Raw genomic sequence first — 22,896 nt, 5'->3', positions numbered from 1 at the left:
ATAAGGATTAAGTCATCCTGGACCAGACTGTGTTCTCAATAGAAAGTCTACATCTCGGTGCTACACCCAATCCTTGATATGTGTAAATGTGTAGACAGTCAATTGTTCTTCATTTATACTAAGGTGAATATTTGTATTTGTAGACTAGCTAATTCAATAAGTGCTAAAACCACTCTTGAGTCAACAATAGTCTATTTTAGTGAGTCATATCACGTGACATGTATTAAACTCCGTCCTATCGGCAGAGGATGTTGCTTTAGTGGGAAGGCATGACAGACACATTTACTTTGTTGCCCTTTCGCTTTATAATACCTTCACTGTTGACTGTATAGCAGTTGTCGGTTTGACATTTTCTGCAGTATTTAGGGCACCAATCCATGGTGGCCTACTTATGGAAGCAGTGACTCACCTAAAGTCTTCTGCTCCATCGGCGACATACTTGGTCAGTGTATGTAATGCGTCCGGACGGAGGGCACGTACATCACCCAAGGTTTTCATGCCATGTTGGTCAGCTTCCCGTTATTTGTGACTTTCAGATGGTCAACTAAAACCTATCAGAGCTGGTTGTGGTTGGGGTTTCATAATGAGTGTGCTTGTTCATTAGGTGCAATGCAAACATGGGGCCTGCGTGACTAGCATGATTACGGTTCTGTAAGGATTGCAGTGCTTGTCTGGGTATTGTTTGGCCCATGCTTCTGTTGTGTCTGCACGTTTGGTGTTTCACGTTGGCCATTGGATGGTATGATGTTTGATCCTTCCAGGACACTCAAGAAAGCCTTGCTATGTGACCAGGGGGGCATTCCAAGTATGTGGTTTAGTGACAAACCTGGGTAAGTGGCATTGTTTTGTTAGGAGAATGAAGCCATATAGCTCTTCTATTAGGAGGTTTACCCCTTACTCTGAGTTAACTTACCCAGGTTTGTCACTAAACCACATAGTTATAATACCCCCCTGGTAATTAGGACCGTGTTACCTTAGTCTCTGAGCTAATTTGTGTAGGCTACCAGATCTGAATAGTGCTATCTACACAGGGTCTGTGAGGGGAGTACAAATAAATATATTTTGATTTATTTGTCCATTCTGCTCACATAAAATATATTCAGTGTTCTGAAAGTTGTCAGCCTTACTTGGAACTTGAAATTGGTCAACATTGGTGGCAAAGTCAAAACTATGTCAGTTATTAGCGGTGTCCTCATCATATGCATGTGACTTTCCCCTTGTGCTTTTCCAAACAAGGCAAAACAAACAGCTGAATATTGATTCATGTCCGTTCACATCTAGTGTGTATGTTTTGTCCAACTGAGTCTGTTCTATTTGGCTATAGATGCATCTCATCTCTTTTAAAGCTAAATTACTCTGGGCTGTGAAACTGCACGCCCGAAATTTTACAAAAACCACTGAACAATAAAAAATCCGAGAATAATTTGCTGGCTGGCTTAAACGGGGCCAATGTGGAGCACTCCTCCCTTTCTGCTAACACATACCAGCATACGTCAGTGTGCAAGAGCAGCTTGCCAGCAAGCCTGCAGGTGATTGGCATTTTGCGCCCAGCCATGCATGTCCCCTCCACCCAACAGGGGTTAGTCCGTGCTGCCCCGCACAGGAGAGAGCAGTAGCCGACGTCCCAAGATTCCAAACGTGCCGCTCCCTCTGCCACGGCGAGGAAACTGTTTACCCTTTTATATCTGTCTCTGCTGACGTCTGCTCACTGAACAATGTCATCCAATTTCCTGTTTTTCACTTTGGTGGAAAGCCACTCTCCCAGTTTATATGAAGGGCTTTTGTGGCGAGGAGATCCATAGGACCGGATGCACCCAGTAGACAGGATGCAGGGTTAAAGGCAGCATTGCTAGGTAAATACAGTAGGTGTATGGAGCTGAACTCTGCCATCTGCATCCAACAACGGCGCATGCTAGTCCCCCATTTGTCACCAGAATGAGCAGGGCTGGTACGTCACGCGGTTGTGGAAAGTGTTTTGGGAGAGTGAGGTGAGTGGCGTGGCGTTAGCAGCAGGGGCTGCTGGACGTTTTGCCAGCACTCTGAGCATTTCTCCTTTTGTTTATGTGTTCTGGACTGAGTGCTTACTGAGTGGACACGGCCATGTACATACACATGTCACTGGATGAGATGTGGGCCAAACGGGAATATGCAGTGTGAAAACGTTACGCTGCGGGCCTTGTGTTCTTTTTTTTGAGGCCCGGGAGGTTCTCCGATGGTTCTGCCCTCTTGCTGCTCAGCAGTGACTCGAGATGATTAAACGCACAAGTATACATTTTGGTCTGGATTTGATCCAAACATGCAACCTTTGGATGTCTCCTCGTAATTCTGTCATCATTCGATCGAGTGTTGCTCAGATGGCACATGCATACTATATATTTTCAATCGAAAGGCCTGTCTAGGGTTAACACTAACAGCAGAGGACCCGTCCGTTACTGTTAGCTCATCGTGAGGCTGTTGTAAATTAGGTCAAGATGTTGCTGCCTGTGTACGTTTACATGAGTGTGTGTCTGTGCGTGCACGAGCGTGTGTGTGTGTGTGTGTGTGTGTGTGTGTGTGTGTACCTGTGAAAGAGTGACTGGTTCTGTACTGTATGTGCAGATAAGAGAGTATATGTGAGCATCCTCATGTACCCTGGGTTCTGTTGTGTGTGTGTGTTGGCATTGGTAGGCTTGTGGATGTCTTGTGATCAGTTTGGAGTAGTGCCGATGGTGAGGGGCATATATGACATTTGCATGGCAGGCTGTATCTGTGCAGTGTAACATGTCCATAGCATGAGGGGCTTTTTCACTGCCTCTGTCTGCATCAATTAAGCAGGAAAAAATCGCTCCACTCAACCAGAGCACGCCGTTCTGCTTGGCTTGGCCTGGCCTGTGGCAAAATTCAATACGTCACAATTTTTACCATAGCAGTAATGTTAGATTCATAAATAAACAAAGTAATAAACACAAAAAACACAGGTACAAAATGTTACTTGCCTTGGTACAGAAAAGGAAAGTATTTAATTTATAGACTTATAAATAAATAAATAAATAAATAAAAATATATTATATTATATTATATATTATCTTATATTATATGTGTATGGCTTTAAATTAGTACACTGCACATTACATGTCCACACATTTCCACAAATGTATGTAACTGTACTGTAATTGCTGTACTTAACCATCTAATATTAGGCAACTTTATTATTGTCATTATTTTCAGTAATAAGTATTTACAATTACCATGCATTCCCACTACAAGGGGCTGTTACAGTCTTTTCAAGATAGTTTTGGAGATGACCCAACTGCTGTAAGCAAATCAGAAACACCTCTTTATTGCCCTTTTGGTCAGTAGTGGGGCTTGTTGACATGGCATGGCAGGATTACAATTGTGCTAAGCAACTTGTTAAAGGGGCTTACCTTTTTGCATGAAGTGATTTCAAATCGGACCTTAATTTCAAATTCCACTTGGTGCGTGTCTCACGTGCACAGATTGTTTACTGAGAAGTGGAATTCTGGAGGGGTGGCTGTCCGTAGAGGGCTTGGTTGCCATAGATACTAACCCCTGTGTGGAGCTCCATTAGGAGGAAGGAAGCTAAATTATTTGCAGAGAGAACTCTCCTCTCATTTGGAGGAAAGTTTGAATTTGCTTTGTTCAGAGTTCCATTTTTTCCCATAAGAAGGCATATTTTCTTCTCAGTGCAGTGTGTTTATATTATCCATTCAGCTTGGAGCTAAGGTGTCCCCCTGCACACATTGCATCTAAACTGCATCCGAAGCAAATCAAATATTATTTCATGAATCAATGTGATATCCCATAGTTTTACAGTTTTTGAATGGTATGATGAACTGTTGTCTTTATACAGTGTATATACTATTACTACTTTTATCTTATTAACTTAAAATGATCTCATAATTGAAAAGCTAACATCGTTCTGATTGTTTTGTTCCATTTCAGACCACATTAACAGAGGTGCAGTTTGGACCAATGAAGTTATACGAAGATCAGCTTCAGGTAATGTCCAGCCTTTTCTCTGCTTTTAAAACACAATGGACAAATAAATATCCCAAAAGGTACCTTCCTCCTAAGTGCAACAACTAAGCATTTGTTTTCCTGCAGTGGAGCAATGGGTTGAGGTCATTCTTCGAGAACCAGAATGTTCTTGCCAAAATACAGTTTGTGTCTACTGTGTGTAAAACAAGAGCTTCCTTCATGGATTATTTGCAGTGTCACTTCAGCACCAACACATCTGGATGCGACCTCATTGAGCACACTATCACTCTGATAGCTTGAAGACAAAAGGCCACAATTCTCCATTCAGTCCAAAAGAGCGATGTGTTAATGGGAGGGTTGTGAGTGCCATACCCTAAGGTTGCCATGGCAACGGCGTTGTCCGTGTGCAACAATGAGCATACCATAAGAGACAATCAATCTCATATGAGGCGGACATAGAAAGCCCTTGGATCCACATGTCTGGCAGTCTCAGACATTGAATGGTTCATTATAAAGAGGCAGCACTGCACTTGGCATTTTCTCCTTTTGTTACGTGTGTTGAAGGATTGACAGTGCGCAAGAAAGTGATGTTCTCATTCATGGGGTGGTTTGTTTTGCTCTGTGCAGAAAATGGGTTGTGTGGTTCATATTCACATGTTGTTGCACCAACAATTAAAGTCAAATCAGGATGTTGCTTATGCAGCATAAGATAAAGGTTTGTGATTCATACAGTTAAGTTCCTATTTTGTTGCTTCCTTGTGATTGAATCACCCACTTCACTGGTGCTTTCATGGCTTTTGTAAGTCATACGTTCCCCTCCCAAATAAGAAGGAGTGAAATTTAAAGCTTTTGTTTAACGTTTAATATTTAACAATACCTGTCAGTTTTGCATTGATGCGCTTCAGTTGAATCACAGTAGGAAAATGAAACCAAGAGATTTCCCTTTCCTGTTTTTGCCACTCTGGACTCACAGCTGATCCTGCCATTCCTTCCTTGCTCACGGGACTTGGCCGCATGTTTTTAACAATGATGTTTTCTAGACATTCAGTTTCAAACTGCCAAAGTAATTCTCTTGTGTAAAATTACCTCATCAAACTGCATGTGTCCTCTTCTCCTGCCCTATGTTTCCCAAGCCTTTTTTTTTAAACTAATTTCTGGTGTTCTTAATCACAGTCCTTAATTCATTTTAGCTGAGTGAAGTTTAGAGTTTAGTCCTTTATGTTGTGTATATACTGTATGTGAGACAATCTGGCACGAACTTCCCTGAAAATGGAACATACTTCTTGGCTCAGTGTTACTGGGAAGTTCATGGTCAGAAAGAATGTGGACTTCAACAGCATGTTGATGTGGAATTCTGACATAATTCTGTACAAGCACTGCACATACTTGTGTGAGTGACTTGTGTATTTATAATGTGTGCAACTCGTATCGGTATCTCCCAGAGCTTTAGGTTCATGGTTTCTGTTAGCTCGCAGCAGTCCAGATGCCTTTACTGGGTTGTGATTGGTCGATGAGGTAATGCTTTTGGAAAAAAAGAAGGGCTGACACTTTCAAGAGAATTCAAACCATAATTATCCCCCCACAAAACTTAACCCCAGAGGGTCTGTCTGTAGGGCTTGTTCCAAACACAGCTTTTCTTTTGTACCTTTCCTGGCTGTTGTGTTACACGTGGGGGAAAAAAGACAGAGAGAGAAAAACCCTATACTCTGCTGAACAAACTGCTCATTCTTAATGTTCACTGTCTGCGCCGCTGACCGGATTCAAGATGACGTCTGTGAGAGTATGAATGACTCATGGATTTGGTCTTAGTGTTGCAAATTCTAGAGGGGGGCCTCATGGCTCGCCTCTTATTTACGCAAGCACAGGAGTTACATTAAAATGCCTTTGGCAGGCCCTGCGCTCTAAATGGCTGATTTGGCCTGGGGCAGCAGCACCTTGTTGCCCGGCCGCGGTGGTTCAGCGGAGGGAAGCTGATGCCAGTGTGACCAACAGTGTAAATCACAGCGCTGGACTAAAGAGCGGCTGACGCACGAGACGTGACGCGCAGCAGAAAAGGAGCCGCAATCAATCTCCAGACATGCAGTGTGACCGATGGCTCTGCGACTGCTCATGCCCTGTTTATTTTTACTGGTGTCCTATTGAGCTATGCTGTTCCTTATTTCGGAATAGATTTCATTTCATAAACATTGAAACGTTTTAAATCCCCTAGATCATTTTGGTTTAATCACATGATCTTTGAAAAGCTTGTGGTTTCTCTGTGAAAACGGTGTCTTTTTTGTCTGCCGCTCTCAATAGGTACTTTTAGTGTTTGCCAAAGAAGACAGCCAGAGCAATGGCTTCTGTTGGGCCTGTGAGAAAGCCAACTTCAAGTGCAGCATAGCCCGAACGCCTGAATCTGCACTCGAGTGCTTCCTAGAAAAGCATCATGACCTCATTATCATCGATCACAGACATTCCAGATATTTTGATGCAGAAGCACTATGTCGGTAGGTCCCCTTTTATGAAGATTATTGCTTTGTCTGATTATGAATTATGTTTCATATTACATGACCCAGATTCCATGCTGTTATCTCTCAATGATTGTTACATGTCCTATATTGTCTTTTCATCATTATTAAACAGTGCAATCTACCATAGAGAAAGCTAATAGTCAGGGTTGCTCATCATTACCCCATCCTTATAATTCCTTATAGTCTTATAATCCCAGGTGCAGAGACTAAAAGGCTTATGTTTTGCCCAATCCAAGTGAACTGTAATACCAAAGCACTTAAATGGATGGTTAAAGGAATAGCAAAATCATCTAATTTAAATGGTTAAAAAAAAAAAAAAAAAAAAACAATGACAATTTGAACATGACAAATTCCACATTGCTAAAATTCTTAAAACAAATGCTGTACCTACAACATATCATTCCACTACAAATTGTACTATATTCTTTAAGCTTTAAACATAGCACTACATTGATGTCCAATTTTCAATGTGGTCTTTTTTGTCTTTCATTGTCTGTATGGAGTTTGACATAAAATACTATCTTACGAGGTATTCTTTGTCGAGTTATTATGTAATTCCACTTCAGTACTTTATAGTGTTTATCACCATTATTCTCACTAGATTGATTCCACTCATGAGTCAGTAGCCCCAGCAGTTTCACTAGAAGAAAACATGTCATGAAGAGAGAGAATCCCCACTGCTTTTGTTCTGTATGAAACATCTCAGGAGATACAGCCAACAGAAGTCTTGCCTTCTGGATTTCCCTGCATAGGCAAACCAGGGATTTCTCCAGCTCAACTTCTGTCAGGTGCTGGTGAAGTCATGTCCCGTTTAAATGAGAAATGCACACCCCCCTCCATGCTATCTTTAGCTCAGCCCTAAACCAAAACACCTTTATAAACATTCATTTAGCTTGCCTTCCCTGTATGTTAACCCTATTCATTTTGGCCCATCTATACTCTCAGTGTATATGCAGTTCTGCCGGAGAAAGAACCAAGGAGGCTTTATGGTGAAAGGCTTGGGCTAACTGCTAGCTGATGACTGCCCATGTACAGTGCATTCTTTCAAAAGCGTATTTATTTACAGTGAGCTGCACAACTGGGATCTGCCTCTGAGAATCGGACCATGAATAACTAAACCAACATTGATTTGATGCCACTGCGTTGGCCAGTGCAGCTCACGCTAAATAGCTCTCTCTGTTTAAATACAGGTCAATTAGAGCGGTGAACTCATCAGAAAACACTGTGATTGTTGCTGTTGTGAAAAGGTAAGTATTGCAGTTGTGCACTTGTGCGCTGCCATCCTTGAGCATTTGCCCTCACTTATTCATCTGCAGCATTTTAAACAGAACTAAAAACTCAAAATTCATGTATGGTTAAGTTGAATAATTAAGAGGTTTGTGTGTGTGTGTGTGTGTGGCGGGGGGTGTTAACCTAGCTGCACTCTTCACATGAACTGTTAAACTAACTGTGTGTGGATCAGGAGAGTTTCGTGTGCCTGTGCCAATCAGTGAGACTGTTTTTTTTTTTTTTTTCTGATGCCTCTAAACTGTCATTCAAGGCCGGACCGTGAAGAAGCCACTCTGATGTCTCTGATAGCTGCAGGATTTAACAGAGTGAGTAAGACTTTGATGTGTCACTACAGTGATGGTATTCAGAAATGATAGTTTTGCATTTGAAACCAAGCCGTGAGGGATTTTGAAATGCACAGTACAGTACACGCACAGTCCTTTCAGTTAAGCTGCGTTGGCTGCTGCTGTATTGCGGCATACACTCGGCAAACCTGACCAATTGTGCAATATATATATATATATATATACCTGATGTAATCCTTTGTTTGAGCGATCCACCAGAGGGGGAGATGCATAAATCACGTTTACGTGCCCGTTGCTTGCGTCCGTGTTTAACCCTTGATTGACGCAGACATATTTGTGAGATTAGTATGTAACACTAAAACACTTGTTTGGCCTGTAATGAAAATGCCTGATTGTCAAGCCGGTCTTATTGTTAATGTTGGTGTTGGACCACGTTTTTTGTGTGTGTGTGTGTGTGTGTGTGTGTGTGTGTGTGTTCCCATTAGCGGTATGTGGAGAATGGCAACATGATGGCCTGCTACAATGAGCTTATCCAGCTGGAGCATGGAGAAGTGCGGGCACAGTTCAAGCTAAGGTGAGCTCTCTTTCTCCCCGTTAGCACTCCACTGGCTTCTGAAAGAGCTACACCAGTCACACAAGTTCCCCAGTCAAACAACAAACAAACAAATTAAACACGCATTTGTTGAGACATGGTTGGGATTCCAACCTTAACTCTTGCCAGAGGTTTGACCAGTGATCTGTGTGGTCTGGTGTTGTAAGGTAAGTGGTGTAAGGTAAGTGGACGGAGCAGTCTGCATGCTTCCCAGGTGTGGACTGCAGGCACTAAACTGGTTCTGTAGCCAAAGGGGAGTGGTTGTGTATGGGGGTGTGGCTTGTCTTGACATAGACATGATAATTTTGTTTTGGGGCAAATTCCTAAAAAAATGCATTCATTTTCTTTTTCAACAGAACAAACAGCTCTTCATCTGTTGTAAAATGAAGAATTGTAATGATGAATACTCTAACAAAACTGTAGTTTACAAATCCAAGCCATAATCTCAAGTAATGATGTATGCACACACTAAATAATTGTTAATAATTTCTAGCTCTCTAATTGGGTCATAGGTCAGTAGTAATGGAGGTCAGGAAGGTAAACTCATAAATAGTCTGAGGTCTGGATTTGAAAACAGTTATAACCTCTTACACCATACAGAGCTGAAGGCTCTTCTCACACAATTCAACGTTGGGATGCTTAACGTCCCTGTTATTGGGAGCAATTGTGCCGTTCTCACCAGTCTCATTTGTTTCGCCTTGATCGTCTATCCCACACCAAAAACCTATATATGTGTATATATTTGTGCCAATGTCCATGTTTCCCTTTTCCAGAGCCTGCAATGCTATTTTCACCGCTCTGGAGCAGAGTCAAGAGGCCATTGAGATCACAAGTGAAGATCAAGTGATTCAGGTTCGTTTGGAGAGAATCCTGCTCTTTTCCTCAATGGAACTCAGTCACTCCAAAAGGACTGGTCATTATGTTGGCATTCCATAGTGCACCCATTTAAAAGAATGTGCTCAAAAGAGCTCTCCTGTAGTGTGTGTGTGTGTGTGTGTGTGTGTGTGTGTGTGTGTGTGTGCGCGTCTGCTTACCCATAGGATAGTGTGATAGTGTGTGATCGTCTTCACCCCTTCTTTAGAGGCTTGTTTAGAAAGTCTTGTGACCGATGATATCAATGATGATATCTGTGTTCTCCCTTGGTTGAATGGCTTCTTTTGTCACAGGGCAGTTGAAGTATTTTTATCATGTTCTTTTTTCATATAAAAGGAGCGTTTGTGTTGGCCAAGGAGGGCCGGGATGAGTGACGAATTTGCTAACGGTACTGAAAACGCATTGTTTTGGCAAAGCTCTAGGGCCCTACTGAAATCAAGGACCACACTCTGTTCTGTTTTATCAATACATCACCTGATGCTGTTGATATTATGGGCCATTGTGGATGTTGTTGTTTTCGCTGTTGTTATTTCTGAATATTTATGAAACCATTGACCCCCCCTCTCCCCTCCCCGTTTCCACACCTTGTTTGCACAACGATTTAATCAAGTTGTCTGGAGGTATTTTTTGTATGAGCACTTCATTTAGTGGACATTGACACCGTCCGCTCATGTCTCTCTGCAGTATGTAAACCCCGCATATGAGTCCATCATGGGATACCAGAAGGGGGAACTCATAGGGAAGGAAATCATAGAAGTGCCTAAAAGCGAGAAAAATAAGCCTGATCTCCTTGAAACTATAAATTCTTGCATACGGAAAGGAAAGGTGAGTACAGTGTATCTATACGTATTTTTAACATATTATGGTGCATAACATATTTTCTCCAGATGTCAAAAAGTACCATGTCAAGGCATCAAATTGTAGTTGAACCCCCATGTTCTGCCAAGAGTAAGCATTTATAATTTGCAAGTGACTTTGACTGCACACAAAAGGTGGCAATGTGTGTGTGCCTATATGAGGCATGAGGCACCTGTGCCACTGTTACGATTCGGGCTCTCGGCATGCCGCAGTGAGGAGTGCTGGTCACAGACCTGAAGAGCCTGAGCCTCCCTCTGTGGTCAGACACCAGCCTGAATACCTGCCCGTCACCCATGGCGACTCAAGGCATCAGACACAACAAAGGGCCCGTATTTATTTATTTTTTTGAAAGGGGACAGATAGGGGGGCTAGCTGTGCAGCGAGCGCTTACTTCAGAGAGGACGAAGGTCATCTGCACTCAGGCTAACAGTGGGAAGGTGCTTTTGAACCAAGCCGAGCAGACGAAGGGTGGCTGACATAAAAGGACTCGACTGGACACAGCTCTATGTCTCCCCCCACTCCCTTTTTTGGCTACTGACCACTTTGATATGTTTCACAAATGCATTATTTTTGTCACCACCATTTTCTTTTTGTTATTGGTCCAGTGCTTGGCAAAAATGCATTTAATTGTATACTTTAAAATATTTGTATGCCTGAACCTGATTTTAGCTTTGGTTTGTGCTACTTTGACTTATCAATAATGTGTCATGCTGTAAAATGCTCTGTTAAATAGCTTGTGTTGGTTTCTGATTATAGGCAGTAGCCTATGCTAATATGTTTATTTTACTTCTAAGTCATATCCATATTTATATTTCAGGAGTGGCAAGGGATTTATTATGCCAAAAAGAAGAATGGAGACAGTGTCCAACAAAATGTGAAAATTACACCTGTTATTGGACAGGGAGGGTGAGTGTGCAGTTTTCGTTAATTTCATTCCTTTTTTTAATTCTGTTACACTGTTTATCTCTCTCTGGGAATTAAGGCAGATTCTCTCAAGTTCTCACAGTTTCATGTCTCTCTGCTCTTTTCAGAAAAATTAGACACTATGTGTCTATTAACAGGCCTTTAAATGATAATAATAAGGTAAGCTATTCATAAATGCACAGAATGGCAACATTCACATCTACAGGGACTATGTTATTTTATATTTAATATGATAGTCTTGTAAAATGTTTTCTATTTGCCTTTTAAGACTGAGAAATCCAGTGATCGTGTACAAGCTGAATCTCAGACAGGTAAGACAAGCTGTCAGTTTGTTTTCCTAAGAGTACAATAGAACAGACAGTTTTTCATCACCACTTGTGTGCTAACTATTACTGTGGAGCTACCGAGCAGAACGTATTAACACAATATATGGCTACTTAAAGAACGTTTGAACAACATAAGTTGACCAAAAGGCAGTTGACATTTGATGATTAGTTGAGCCCCATCCATCATGTATACATATCCTGAAGTCTCCTGCATAGTGTGTGTGTGTGTGTGTGTGCATGTGTGTGTGGCTCAGTGGTTTAGTCTTTTTCTCTCAGATATCCAGTCCTGCAAACACAAGGACAGGAGGAAAGGCTCCCTGGATGTCCGCTCCACTACATCACGAGGGAGCGATGGTGAGATGGACACACATACACACACACACACACACACACACACACACACACACACACACACACACACACGCTCTCTTTGAACCTTAGCGAATCTCGGGCAGCAACGGGGCCTAACGTGCCTGCATATGTGTTTGTTTGATCTGTCACAGGAAGCTCCCAGAGAAGGCACTCCTCTATGGCCCGGATCCACTCCATGACCATAGAAGCGCCAATAACGAAGGTACTGTAACTCCCTCCACTCCCCACCCCCGTCCCATTGGCTGGTATTTGTCTCGCTGTGTGCTGCGGCTCCCGCTCCCCAGTGCTGAGGTGGTCTCCTGTGTGTCTGTGCACACCCAGGTGATAAACATCATCAACGCAGCGCAAGAGAGCAGCCCCATGCCTGTGGCGGAGGCCCTGGACCGCGTGCTAGAGATCCTGAGAACCACCGAGCTCTACTCCCCCCAGCTGGGCACCAAGGAGGAGGACCCCCACACCAATGACCTTGTCGGGGGGCTGATGACGGTTGGTATCCATATGTCAGCCACAGACCCAGTAGACCCAGACCCAGATCTTTTCTGGCTCAGTTTTGTCATTTCATTGGATCGAAGACGTTACAGTACTGGATGGGGCACAGAATATAATAAGTTATTTATAGAATCGTCCTTTCCCACTCTTTGCCGCTGTATGTCTAGTTGTTGACTTTGAAGACTGCAAAGGGATTGCATGAAGGAAGCTGCCTAAGTTGCCTTTATCAGGGAGCCATAGATGGACTAGGTGGCAGCCAAGCAGGCCTCAGGTGAAATGGCGTCATTGCTGGGAAGTCACTGATTGATTTCATTAAATGTTTCTCTGCAATGTGATTACTTTATGATTGAAACATTACAGGCCTTATTTAATTATTCACGAATTACAACAAATGGCACCATGCCCGCTCTAGTATCTTATTCCCCTTATGAATTGGACTCGTGCTGCTGACTTCCACAGAGAGAAAATTAAAGGAGAAAATAGTTGCTGCATGCAGAAGTCTGTAAAAATCTGCGGTACTTCTATGCCTCTCCTCACTGATTGCTAATTTACGTGATTTCTTATTATTAAACCTAATTTGACAACATCTATTTTACAAAAGTAATGCGTTAATGCATTGGTCATTGGTTTTTTGGCTGTTTCAAATCTTGATGACCGACAAAAATGCAATGTTTAGGTGTGTGTGTGTGTGTGTGTGTGTGTGTGTGTGTTCATGAACTGTAGTCAGCCCTGCCTGGTTGAGTAGAGAGAGTGAGGGGGGGGCAGAGAGAGATGGGGGGAGCTGGAGAGGGAGAGTGCCAAGTTGGCAGTCTTGGCCGTGGCCCAGAGGAAGTGTTAGATTGTCCTCCTTTGTGCTCCCGTGGGCTGCAGAGGAAAAGCCGGCCGCTCCGCTCGGCACCACAACACCCTCTCCAGTGAACTTTTCCTCTCGGTCCGAGTGGCCTGGAAACATCCTGTTCTTGGAGGATTCGATGAAGAGCCGTGACTTGCGCTCACATGCCGACTCTTGGCCACACAGCAGGCTTGGCCTGGCCAGCAGTCGACCTGCGTTAGCCTCCCTTTTACGTAGAGAACACCAGAGGAAATTACTCTGAAATTCTTGATCAGTATCTTGTTAAAGTGACCTTTTTCTGTGTTGGCATTACATAGTCATTCTGTTTTTTTTTTCTGGGCTTTATAAGTAATGTTGTTTGTAGGTATATCTCGTCTGGGCTCTTGGCAGACATGATATGTTCAAAGTGGGTTTTCTGTCTCTGGGTTGACTCTGAGTCCACGTTGCAGAGAGAGAAGGGCTTAAAATAGCACGCGTGTGTGCTGGAGCTGATGCGCGATTAGACAATGTGCAGGTCAAAGATGAGCCTTGCTCGCTTTCCTTTCTCACTCCTGAGGTAAACATTCACTCCAGTTGTACACACACACACACACACACACACACACACACACACACACACACACACACACACACACACACACACACAGAGGCACTAGGGGCAGGGCTGAAGCCAGCTGCCCCATGGGAGAGTGTGAGGGTGGGTTGGTGAGTTTGTTTTGATGTGTTTGCATGTTTACACGTTAATCACCAGCGCAGTGCCATTCTGTCGCCACGCATGCCTCTGCTGTTTCTCATGCAATATGCTGGAAAATTAGTTTCAAATTTGACAGTGCAAGGGTCAAGAATAAGGGATATTTATCTCCAAAAAATACTTGAACCTCATAATTCCTGTTGTGAGTCGGTTGTCTGAATATGGTCTTTTTTCCACAGGATGGCTTACGAAGACTATCTGGAAATGAATACATATTTTCAACAAAACGTGAGTACAGTCTAGGCTCATGTTTTAATGCCCTGCGACGAGAGAATTTCTTGCAACACAGCTTTGAGTAATACGGCGCGATCACAGCGGGGGGCTTCTGTGCTCTTCCAGTTGTCCCATCCTGCGTCATGTTTACCTTCCAGGCTAATCCATTTCCAGCTGCCTGTTCCCAAGCCTGCTGCTCTTGATGCAAGCTGACATGCCTCTCTGTGTCCTCAGAGCCTCATCACATCCCCAGTCACCTGACCACACCACTCTCACTCAACGACATCCCCCCTCGGGTGGCCCAGACCATGGAAAATGAAGACTCATGGGACTTTGACATCTTCAACCTAGAGGCAGCCACTATAAAGCGGTAGGGGAGTGGAGGAAGTAGGCCATATCTTCCGCATGCTCCAGCACCCTACATATATGTGCTAGATGTTTCTGTGGCTTTCGTGTCTTTCCTACGTTGAGATTACAGATTTACTGTTCACTGATGATCTTTCTGAGAAAACGAGTGAGTCATGATTAATCTTATCGTAAGCCACCTGTAAGGATCTGAAACTTCATGCAAACAGTGAAGGTCATACTCCCAGTAATATAGTCTTGGCACCAATGCATAAATTATTTAATATATTCAGTCCAAACATCCCTGAAGAAAATACTTTATTCTATATTTTCTGGGTAATTATTTTGTTGTGAAGTGTACAATCTATTTGTTTAATTTTAGTCCGCTTTAACCCTCTCCAATGTAGAATATGATTGGGACGCATATAGGAGATCTGGTCAAGTGATCCGGAACTCTTTTCCCTTGGCAGGCCTTTAACCTTCTTGGGTTTAAAGATCTTCTCGCGCTTTGGCGTGTGTGAGTTCCTAAGCTGCCCCGAGGCCACGCTCCGGTCATGGCTGCAGGTGATCGAGGCCAACTACCACTCCAGCAACTCCTACCACAACTCCAGCCACGCAGCGGACGTACTGCACGCCACCGCCTACTTCCTCTGCAAGGAGAGAGTTAAGGTAAGCAGTGCGGAGCGCAGGGGAGCGCCGGTGTCATCACCAGAGGGAAGGTTTCTTTTAGCCTAAATGAATCTCTGCCTCATTAGCTGGTTATGCATGTGTGCTGTGGAATGTAAGCTGATTATGAAACGTTCTATTTTCAACCCCCGTGGCAGCCCTGCGCTATTAGCTTAGCCAATAGACAGCGGTAAATAGGCTATGCACTGACTCTCACTCACATACAGCTGGGGGGGGGGGGGGGGGGGGGGCGGCAGAATTTGTGGACTGTTTGTCTAAAAAAAATTTCACTTTATTGAATTACCGGTAGCCAGGCATGAAGGACTGCTTATGACACAAATGAAGTGGTGGTTCTGCACTTAAAGTTCATTTGTCTGGCCGTGAGATGATTAGGTGGTGACTAGACAATGCGCTGAGGGCCGCACATACTGTACATGCTGCATCAGTGCAGTCATAAGAGCGCCCTCACACATACACTGCTATTCCATGTTCTTCAACAGCAAAGCCTGGACCCCATAGACGAGGTCGCAGCCCTGATTGCCGCCACAGTGCACGACGTCGACCACCCGGGCCGGACCAACTCCTTCCTGTGCAATGCTGGGAGCGAGCTGGCCATCCTGTACAATGACACGGCTGTCCTGGAGAGCCACCACGCTGCCCTGGCCTTCCAGATCACTACCAGGGACGACAAGTGCAACATCTTCAAGAACATGGAGAGGTGGGACAGGGGGCCTGCCCTTTGGGTCTTTGCATGTCAAAATTCCCTTTTGTGTTTAATATGATTTCTGGTTAAAAAAAAAGACATTGTCCATAAATTGGCAAGCTGGCCCTGTGTTGCTACAGATGAGATGTATACTTGGTTTGGCTTATTTGAATCATTGCATTCAAACCTGTATAGAAACAAGAGGCCAACAGCTTTGTTTCCATAATAGTCACCAACCCTCATGAGCACTCCAAAGAGCAGGAAGACACTGGATAGGGGATTGTCCAGACAGTTGTGCCTGCATGCTGTAGCTGTTTGCTGTTGCATGTCCTTGACAGGGGTCTTACTTAAATGTGATTTCAGCCCCAGCACAGTGCCCTTCACATGCAACAATCCCCAGTGATGGGGGAAGCCTCAACAATGCAGCCCATTCATTGGGCTGGTGACCGCAATGCATAGCAGACTCATCACATTTGAACCCGTCCTGTGTTCTCCCCCTCTGCTCTATTCAGAAACGAGTACCGCACACTCCGGCAAGCCATCATTGACATGGTCCTGGCCACCGAGATGACCAAGCACTTTGAGCATGTCAACAAGTTCGTCAACAGCATCAATAAACCCTTGGCAGCCTTGGAGGAGAATGGGGTAAGAAAGTTTATGTGTCAACACAAATTCACAATGCTTATGTTTAGCCGAATGGTTCTGATCCTTAGGATCTATGTATATTTTTGATAGATATAGATTTTTGAATAAATAAGTGTATTATCAGGAAGACTGTGTATGTCTGCAACTTTCACCACATAACTTACAGATTCAGCAGAAACTGTCCACCATGCATTTGGGAACACCTAGCCAAAGCCATGAAGCTGTTCCAGTTGCCTGTAAAAAAAGCTGTACTTTTATGTTCCTCTCCACAAGTGACTGGGATTTGGGTTAAAGTGAGAGCCACTGCCTGGATATAGCTTTGGCCCATGAGACAGCCGCCAAAGACAGCTGCGTAGGGTGAAAATTTGACAGGCTGGTACCAGCTTTCTCAACCCAGTGTGGAATGCCCTACAGAGCCATTTTAAAGGATCCTAGAGCTTTTTAAGGAAAATGGTGGGATCTGCCTACCTTGCCTCCTTAAATGTCTCCCCTCTCCAAACTGGCCAACCAGCAAACAGTCAGAGCATTTGTGTGTGCTCATGGAACTGAATGGATTTCATCCTTTGGAGTAATTAATTTAATTCAATTTAGACACTGAATGTAACCTAGTCCAAGCCAAGTGATTTTCTGGGGAGAAATAAAGTAACGGGAGTTTCTTTTGGAGGCCAGTAAAGGTGTAATGGTGCTTTTCGGACCAGATTGTTCTCATTAAAGCCTGCTAATTCTGTTGATTTTGTATTTCTATTTCATTGTCTCTCGCTGTTTTTCTTTCTCTCTCTCTCTCTCTCTCTCTCTCTCTCCCTCTTCCACCTTTCCCAGGGGAATGGGGATGAGGAATCTGTCAAAGGCATTTTGACAACTCCGGAGAATCGGATTCTTGTGAAACGCATGCTCATTAAGTGCGCCGATATCTCGAATCCCTGTCGACCATTGGAGCTGTGTATTGAGTGGGCTGGCCGCATTTCAGAAGAATATTTTGCACAGGTAACACGGATATAATAATATTATAGGGGCAATCCTGATGAGATCCATGTTGCATATATATTTAGCCTAGGGCTTTGGCATAACTTTAAGTGATTCATGTTGTCCCTTACAGTATCTGAACATATTTGATTGACCTCAAACTCCTTGTCAACAATGTAGGGCACTATATTTAAATTAATCACTGAATATAGCCCTGTATAGATATTTAATTATACACTTCATTAGACAAAAATGTGATTAACATTTGGATATACACTTTGCCACTGAATTTTGACTGGGATGAATAAATCTGTCTGTCTCACTCTCTTTCTACACTCTCTTTCTATCCCTCTCTCCTGTCTGCACAGACGGATGAGGAGAAGAGACAGGGCCTCCCAGTGGTCATGCCCGTGTTTGACAGGAACACCTGTAGCATTCCCAAATCCCAAATCTCCTTCATTGACTATTTCATCACAGATATGTTTGATGCCTGGGATGGTAAATTCTGCACTCTGTTTTCCCAAAACTGCAATCACTTTGAATTGTTTTCTATTGTCCTTTTCCTAGAATTGTAAAAGTAATGCACAAGCTCAATGTTACTTTTGTAGAAAGCTGTCCATAACCCCTATAGGACAGTGGTTCCCAAACTCCTCGTCACAGAGCCTCTTTGACAATGAAGCCCCTCTCTCCCCCACACCACAGCACAAAGTTTGAGACACTCACATATTACCTTCAATTTGAGTTTCGACTTCAGAGGCCGATCAGCAACATGGCTAACAGCACATGTGCTAGATATTGTCCCTACGTTTTAAATTTCAGCAATCAGTTGAACTTAAATATTGTACCAGTTAAACTTAATTATCATTAAACAATTTTTTTTTTATTTGATCTGTTGTATTAATTATTAGCATGTAAGCTAAAAGGTAAGCCCTGACCATATTTTCCAACTGCAAAATAGGCTATAATTCGGTAATTATTGGCTACTTTGCTGTAAGTCATATGAAATCCATATGAAATCTGACCTATTCGTTGTTCAAGTTTCTCATTAAGTTTTTTTTATTCATTATGCCCACGTTGGGAACCAGTCCTATTGGACAAGTTGGAGCTCTCTTGCACTGTTTTCTATGGCCCCCTCACTGGATTTGTCTTGTGGTTTTTGCGCTCCGCAGCATTCGCAGACCTCCCGAATCTCATGCAGCACCTGGACAACAACTACAAGTATTGGAAAGGCCTCGACGAGCGGAAGCTCCACAGCCTGCGCCCTCCACCGGAGTAGAGCCCTCGGCGTTCCGCCCCTCCTCGCCACAGCGCTGCCGCCCCCTCGCCTGCTCCAGCCACTCCCCAGCAGGCCTCCAGGCAGTGTCTCCCCGGAGTCTGCGCACCGCACCGCAAAGCCCCACCCCCCCAACTCTGCCACAGCGCACACTCTGGCACCGCGGCCCTGGTCTGGCCCAGCCTGGCTCGTCCCAATCCACCTGCCTTTGTAAGCTTTAGTCCAGCTCAAAACACAGACTGCAGGCCATCGACCTGCTTCACGGAGAACGGACAGGCGACATGATGGACACGCACGAGACTGGAGACACGGGAGCACGAAAAAAGAAAAAAAAAGATACACACACACTTGTCCTCTGCGCACCAGTGGTGGCTCAGCTGGACTGGTGATGTCTGGTGACTCTGTCTGGGCGAGCTCCTCTTGCCCCTCTACAGAACAAATGGGGTCTGGCCTGCTCCTTCCAATGCAAGCATGGACGATGTTTGTTAGACTGCACAGCTGTAGCAGAAGGAGAGAGATGGAAAACAAACAGACCCTGAAACAAAAGATGCTTAGAAACCTTTTAAGAGGCATCTTTCATGAGAGGGGAGTGAGGTGTTGGGAAGTAGTGTAGAAAACTACGGGGAGTGACTGTGTGTGTGTGCATGTGTGTCTGTGTGTGCGTGTGTGTGGTGATGTTCACCCAGACCCTGGCACCGCGACAGGACTGCTCATGCTCATTCTTTCAGAAGAAAGACTGTAGAATCACACTCCACCTGTACTGGTCCTTGCTGTTGTATTTTTTTTCTTTGATTTGGGTTTTTTGATTTCCCTTTAAAATACGTGTCTACTATGCTAATCCTTGACTTTAAAAGGATATGTGGCAAATTCCACAGTCCTTCTATGGCAATCCTAAAAAGCAAAACCAACGCTTATTTAGGATGCTAACTGAAGACGAAACAAATGTAACCATCTGGAACAAAGGTCACTATTACAGATTGACATTGATATATTTATTTTGTTTTTTTTAGATGTTCATTATTTTCTATACTAAAATAAATAAATGAAATTATTAATTAGCTAATGAAATGGAAGAAAGAACAAAGTTAAAAAGCAAAGAAAGCCAAAGCTGATTAACAGAAATTATAATCCAGTAAGTCTTGTCCATATTTAATACCCGTAGAGAAAAAAAATCATTCACATAAAGACATTTTTATTTTCTTATTACAAATACTAGTTTGAATGACACATTTATATTGCACTGTAAACAATGATGGATATGTAATATTCTCTCATTTTTGTCCAAGGCTGGGATACTGAATTTGGGAATAAGCTCTTAAGTTGTTGTTCACTTGGGTGTTTGGTTGTGTGTGCGCAGAGACACCACTGCGAGATGATGCTGTATATCACACGGCACTCGGCGAACAGCAGAAATCTGTGAAAAGAAAAGAAAAAAATATTTTGGACTTGAAATGATTTTTCTCCCAGAATTTTTTGTATCTGGTTTATCCTACTGAAAAGACTGCCTTATTTTATACAATATTTATACAGTACATCCCACTGTGTATCCACAAAGGACATTCTGGAGTTTTTAATAACATAGTAAGAAAGTTATGTTCACGTAAATCTCAATATTTTTATAGACTATGAATTTTACACTGGAGCATCAAAAAATGAAACCGCTATTAGCATTTGTGGAAAATGTTTGCCCACCAGAATGGCATTACATTTGGCATGGAAACAATGAAGTCTTTGGGAAGTTTGGTAGCATTGTGAGATACAGAATGGTCAATCACTGTTACCATCTCCTCTCGTTGCAGATTGCCTACTTGGAGGGGTATGAAATATTGGCAGTTCCGTCAACTTTACACAAAAAAACAGGATTATACTTGAGCCTCTGTCGGGCTTCTAATTAGCATACTAATATATGTTTAAGAACTTTCCTTATTAAGAGAATTTCCTACTAAAATATATATAAAAAATGCCATACTACCAAGCAAACACTGGTCAACACGATATTTTGATCAAACTGTTTCTCTCTGTCAAAACAGAAATGTTATATAAATCAGGGGATTTTTTTTATGATTCACCATAACTTCAGGTCTGACAGCACCACAACAAATGAAAAAAAAAAAAAAATAGAAAATGTTCAATGGATAATAAAGTAATATTGTATTATGTTTCTGAAATGCTCACATTACTTGCCAGGAAGAAAGTCCCTTAAGGCCCATAGTCCAGCCATACAGGTACCATGTCTGTTGTGTCCTATGTCAAGTATCTCCTGATGTTATGTCTCCCACATCTACGCACAGGTATCAAGCTCAATGCTTTATGTCACAGCTTTAAGCCTGTCATTAGATTTTTGTGTAATTCTTCAAGGAATTTACTCATAACTACATCAACAAGAATGACAAAGGTCACAGGAGTTTTGCTGGGATTGTGTTGTCTGGGCTTATTGTAGCATTTTAATGTTTTGATAAAAAAAGAACTATCGTTCAGTCTCCAGGTCTATACCAACATTATATCATTCATGTTACACTGTTACGGCAATGTTTGTTTCTGGAGTCTTGTTGACTTGAAAAGGAGGGGACGATAAGTCTGGCTGACAAAAGGAATGTCCTCTCACAAGTCTGTGAGATGGGTTAAGGTCAGTCCCTCACTCCCTCGCTGGATGGAGAGTGATGTTTTTTTGTGTGTTAAGGCGACCATCTCGCCTTTGATCAGGTCTTTTCTTCATCGTGTGTGTGTTGCATCATGTTGCCATCTGCACAGCTTTGAGTATGATGAGATGACCTCATCATGATCATTCCTTGCCCTTAAAAGGTCAGCACACTTGCCAATAAGCAGCCAAGCACTGAGGTACTCCGTATTAACCCTAAACTTATGAAATTCCACAGTCACTTGCTTAGTTTCAGGCACAATAATAACCTCTAGTATGTAAACTCCAGTAGTAGTTTCAGTTCAATGGTAGCCTTACTACTTTTTATCAGAGGTTGTGGCTTCAAAGGATATGGTTTGCAGAGGACATCCATCTCCTAGGTTGTTAATGTAGCGTGGAAATGTTATGTGCAGTGGAATCAAAGTGGGACCACGCTACACCACATGATCCCATGTGGAAGATCTGGTGTTGTCTTTTGTTTTGATGCTGATGTCTATGATCTGCCATCTAATTAGAGTACATCAAAAGGTTTGTGCCTAAATTCTGATGTTTGATGTGGGAATCAGTAAAATGCTTTCCAGTCAGCAGACCAGCCCATTCTGGTCATTAAAATGGTAGCCTGCTGTGCATGACCAGCCTTTAAGTGAAAAGAATGTCATTGCAAAGACTGTGGCTTATATCCAGACATATATATTTTAATGAATTGTGTTCCAGGATTCTGTGTATCTATCATTTTCCACCGATATAAATTTATCAAGATGTGTTTGACTTGACCATTCTTAATATTGTATTATCCTGCATAAGTACAGTTCTCACACTGTAGGACCACCAGTGCATGGAGACAGACATCCTTTAGTTAATAAAAGGACCATGATTGTACTGATTTGTTTTGAAAGTCAATAATTAAGCAAGCAGATAGTATGTCATTGTGAAGATGACAGATGACTCATTATTCCTCAGATATTATTTTTTTTATATTCAGCAAAGAATGGTAAATAAAATAAATAGTCATTCCTGGCTCTTCTAGTAGGCCAACACAAATCTACAGCGATATACCATGCTGGTGAACATTATCCATATTGAGGCCTGAGCTTAGGCATCACAGATGCTGGTGGTGTTCACTATTAAACTGTTGTTAAAGAGTGATCTTAGAGGCAGGTGGTTGTTTTGGAAATGTGCATGTTTTGATTTGTGTTGATTGGCTTTAACATGTAAAGTAAAATGCTACACTAATGAGTGAGTGGTCAACATAGATGCTCTGCTGTTTAGTCAGTATCCAGTGTTGACCAATGAAGTAGGTCTCCTATGGGTTAAAGACAAAAAATAGTTTCAATTCTTGATACAAGCAATTCCTAAATTAAAAAATGCATG

General features: G+C 42.8%; 1 protein-coding gene across 2 annotated transcripts in view; it reads left to right on the top strand.

Annotated features, from left to right (window-relative positions):
* The window catches only part of pde8a (phosphodiesterase 8A), a 35,720-nt gene extending 13,316 nt beyond the window's left edge, over positions 1-22,404 (top strand). For both annotated transcript variants that reach the window (XM_042062213.1, XM_042062214.1), the window contains exons 2-22: positions 3,943-3,999; positions 6,274-6,464; positions 7,679-7,735; positions 8,029-8,083; positions 8,548-8,636; positions 9,428-9,506; positions 10,212-10,352; positions 11,203-11,291; positions 11,417-11,468; positions 11,578-11,620; positions 11,912-11,989; positions 12,139-12,209; positions 12,329-12,493; positions 14,259-14,307; positions 14,527-14,662; positions 15,108-15,306; positions 15,804-16,021; positions 16,519-16,651; positions 17,471-17,635; positions 17,983-18,112; positions 18,784-22,404. In XM_042062213.1, coding sequence (XP_041918147.1) covers positions 3,943-3,999; positions 6,274-6,464; positions 7,679-7,735; positions 8,029-8,083; positions 8,548-8,636; positions 9,428-9,506; positions 10,212-10,352; positions 11,203-11,291; positions 11,417-11,468; positions 11,578-11,620; positions 11,912-11,989; positions 12,139-12,209; positions 12,329-12,493; positions 14,259-14,307; positions 14,527-14,662; positions 15,108-15,306; positions 15,804-16,021; positions 16,519-16,651; positions 17,471-17,635; positions 17,983-18,112; positions 18,784-18,890 — 2,304 coding nt within the window. In that variant the 3' untranslated portion in view covers positions 18,891-22,404. The remainder of the gene's footprint in view (positions 1-3,942; positions 4,000-6,273; positions 6,465-7,678; positions 7,736-8,028; positions 8,084-8,547; positions 8,637-9,427; positions 9,507-10,211; positions 10,353-11,202; positions 11,292-11,416; positions 11,469-11,577; positions 11,621-11,911; positions 11,990-12,138; positions 12,210-12,328; positions 12,494-14,258; positions 14,308-14,526; positions 14,663-15,107; positions 15,307-15,803; positions 16,022-16,518; positions 16,652-17,470; positions 17,636-17,982; positions 18,113-18,783) is intronic.
* Positions 22,405-22,896: the final 492 nt, after the last annotated feature.

Source organism: Alosa sapidissima, chromosome 14 (genome assembly GCF_018492685.1).
Source record: "Alosa sapidissima isolate fAloSap1 chromosome 14, fAloSap1.pri, whole genome shotgun sequence".
In the NCBI taxonomy this organism is placed as follows: domain Eukaryota; kingdom Metazoa; phylum Chordata; class Actinopteri; order Clupeiformes; family Clupeidae; genus Alosa; species Alosa sapidissima.
The sequence above is the reverse complement of the archived record's forward strand: the minus strand, read 5'-3'. Positions and strand labels throughout refer to the sequence as shown.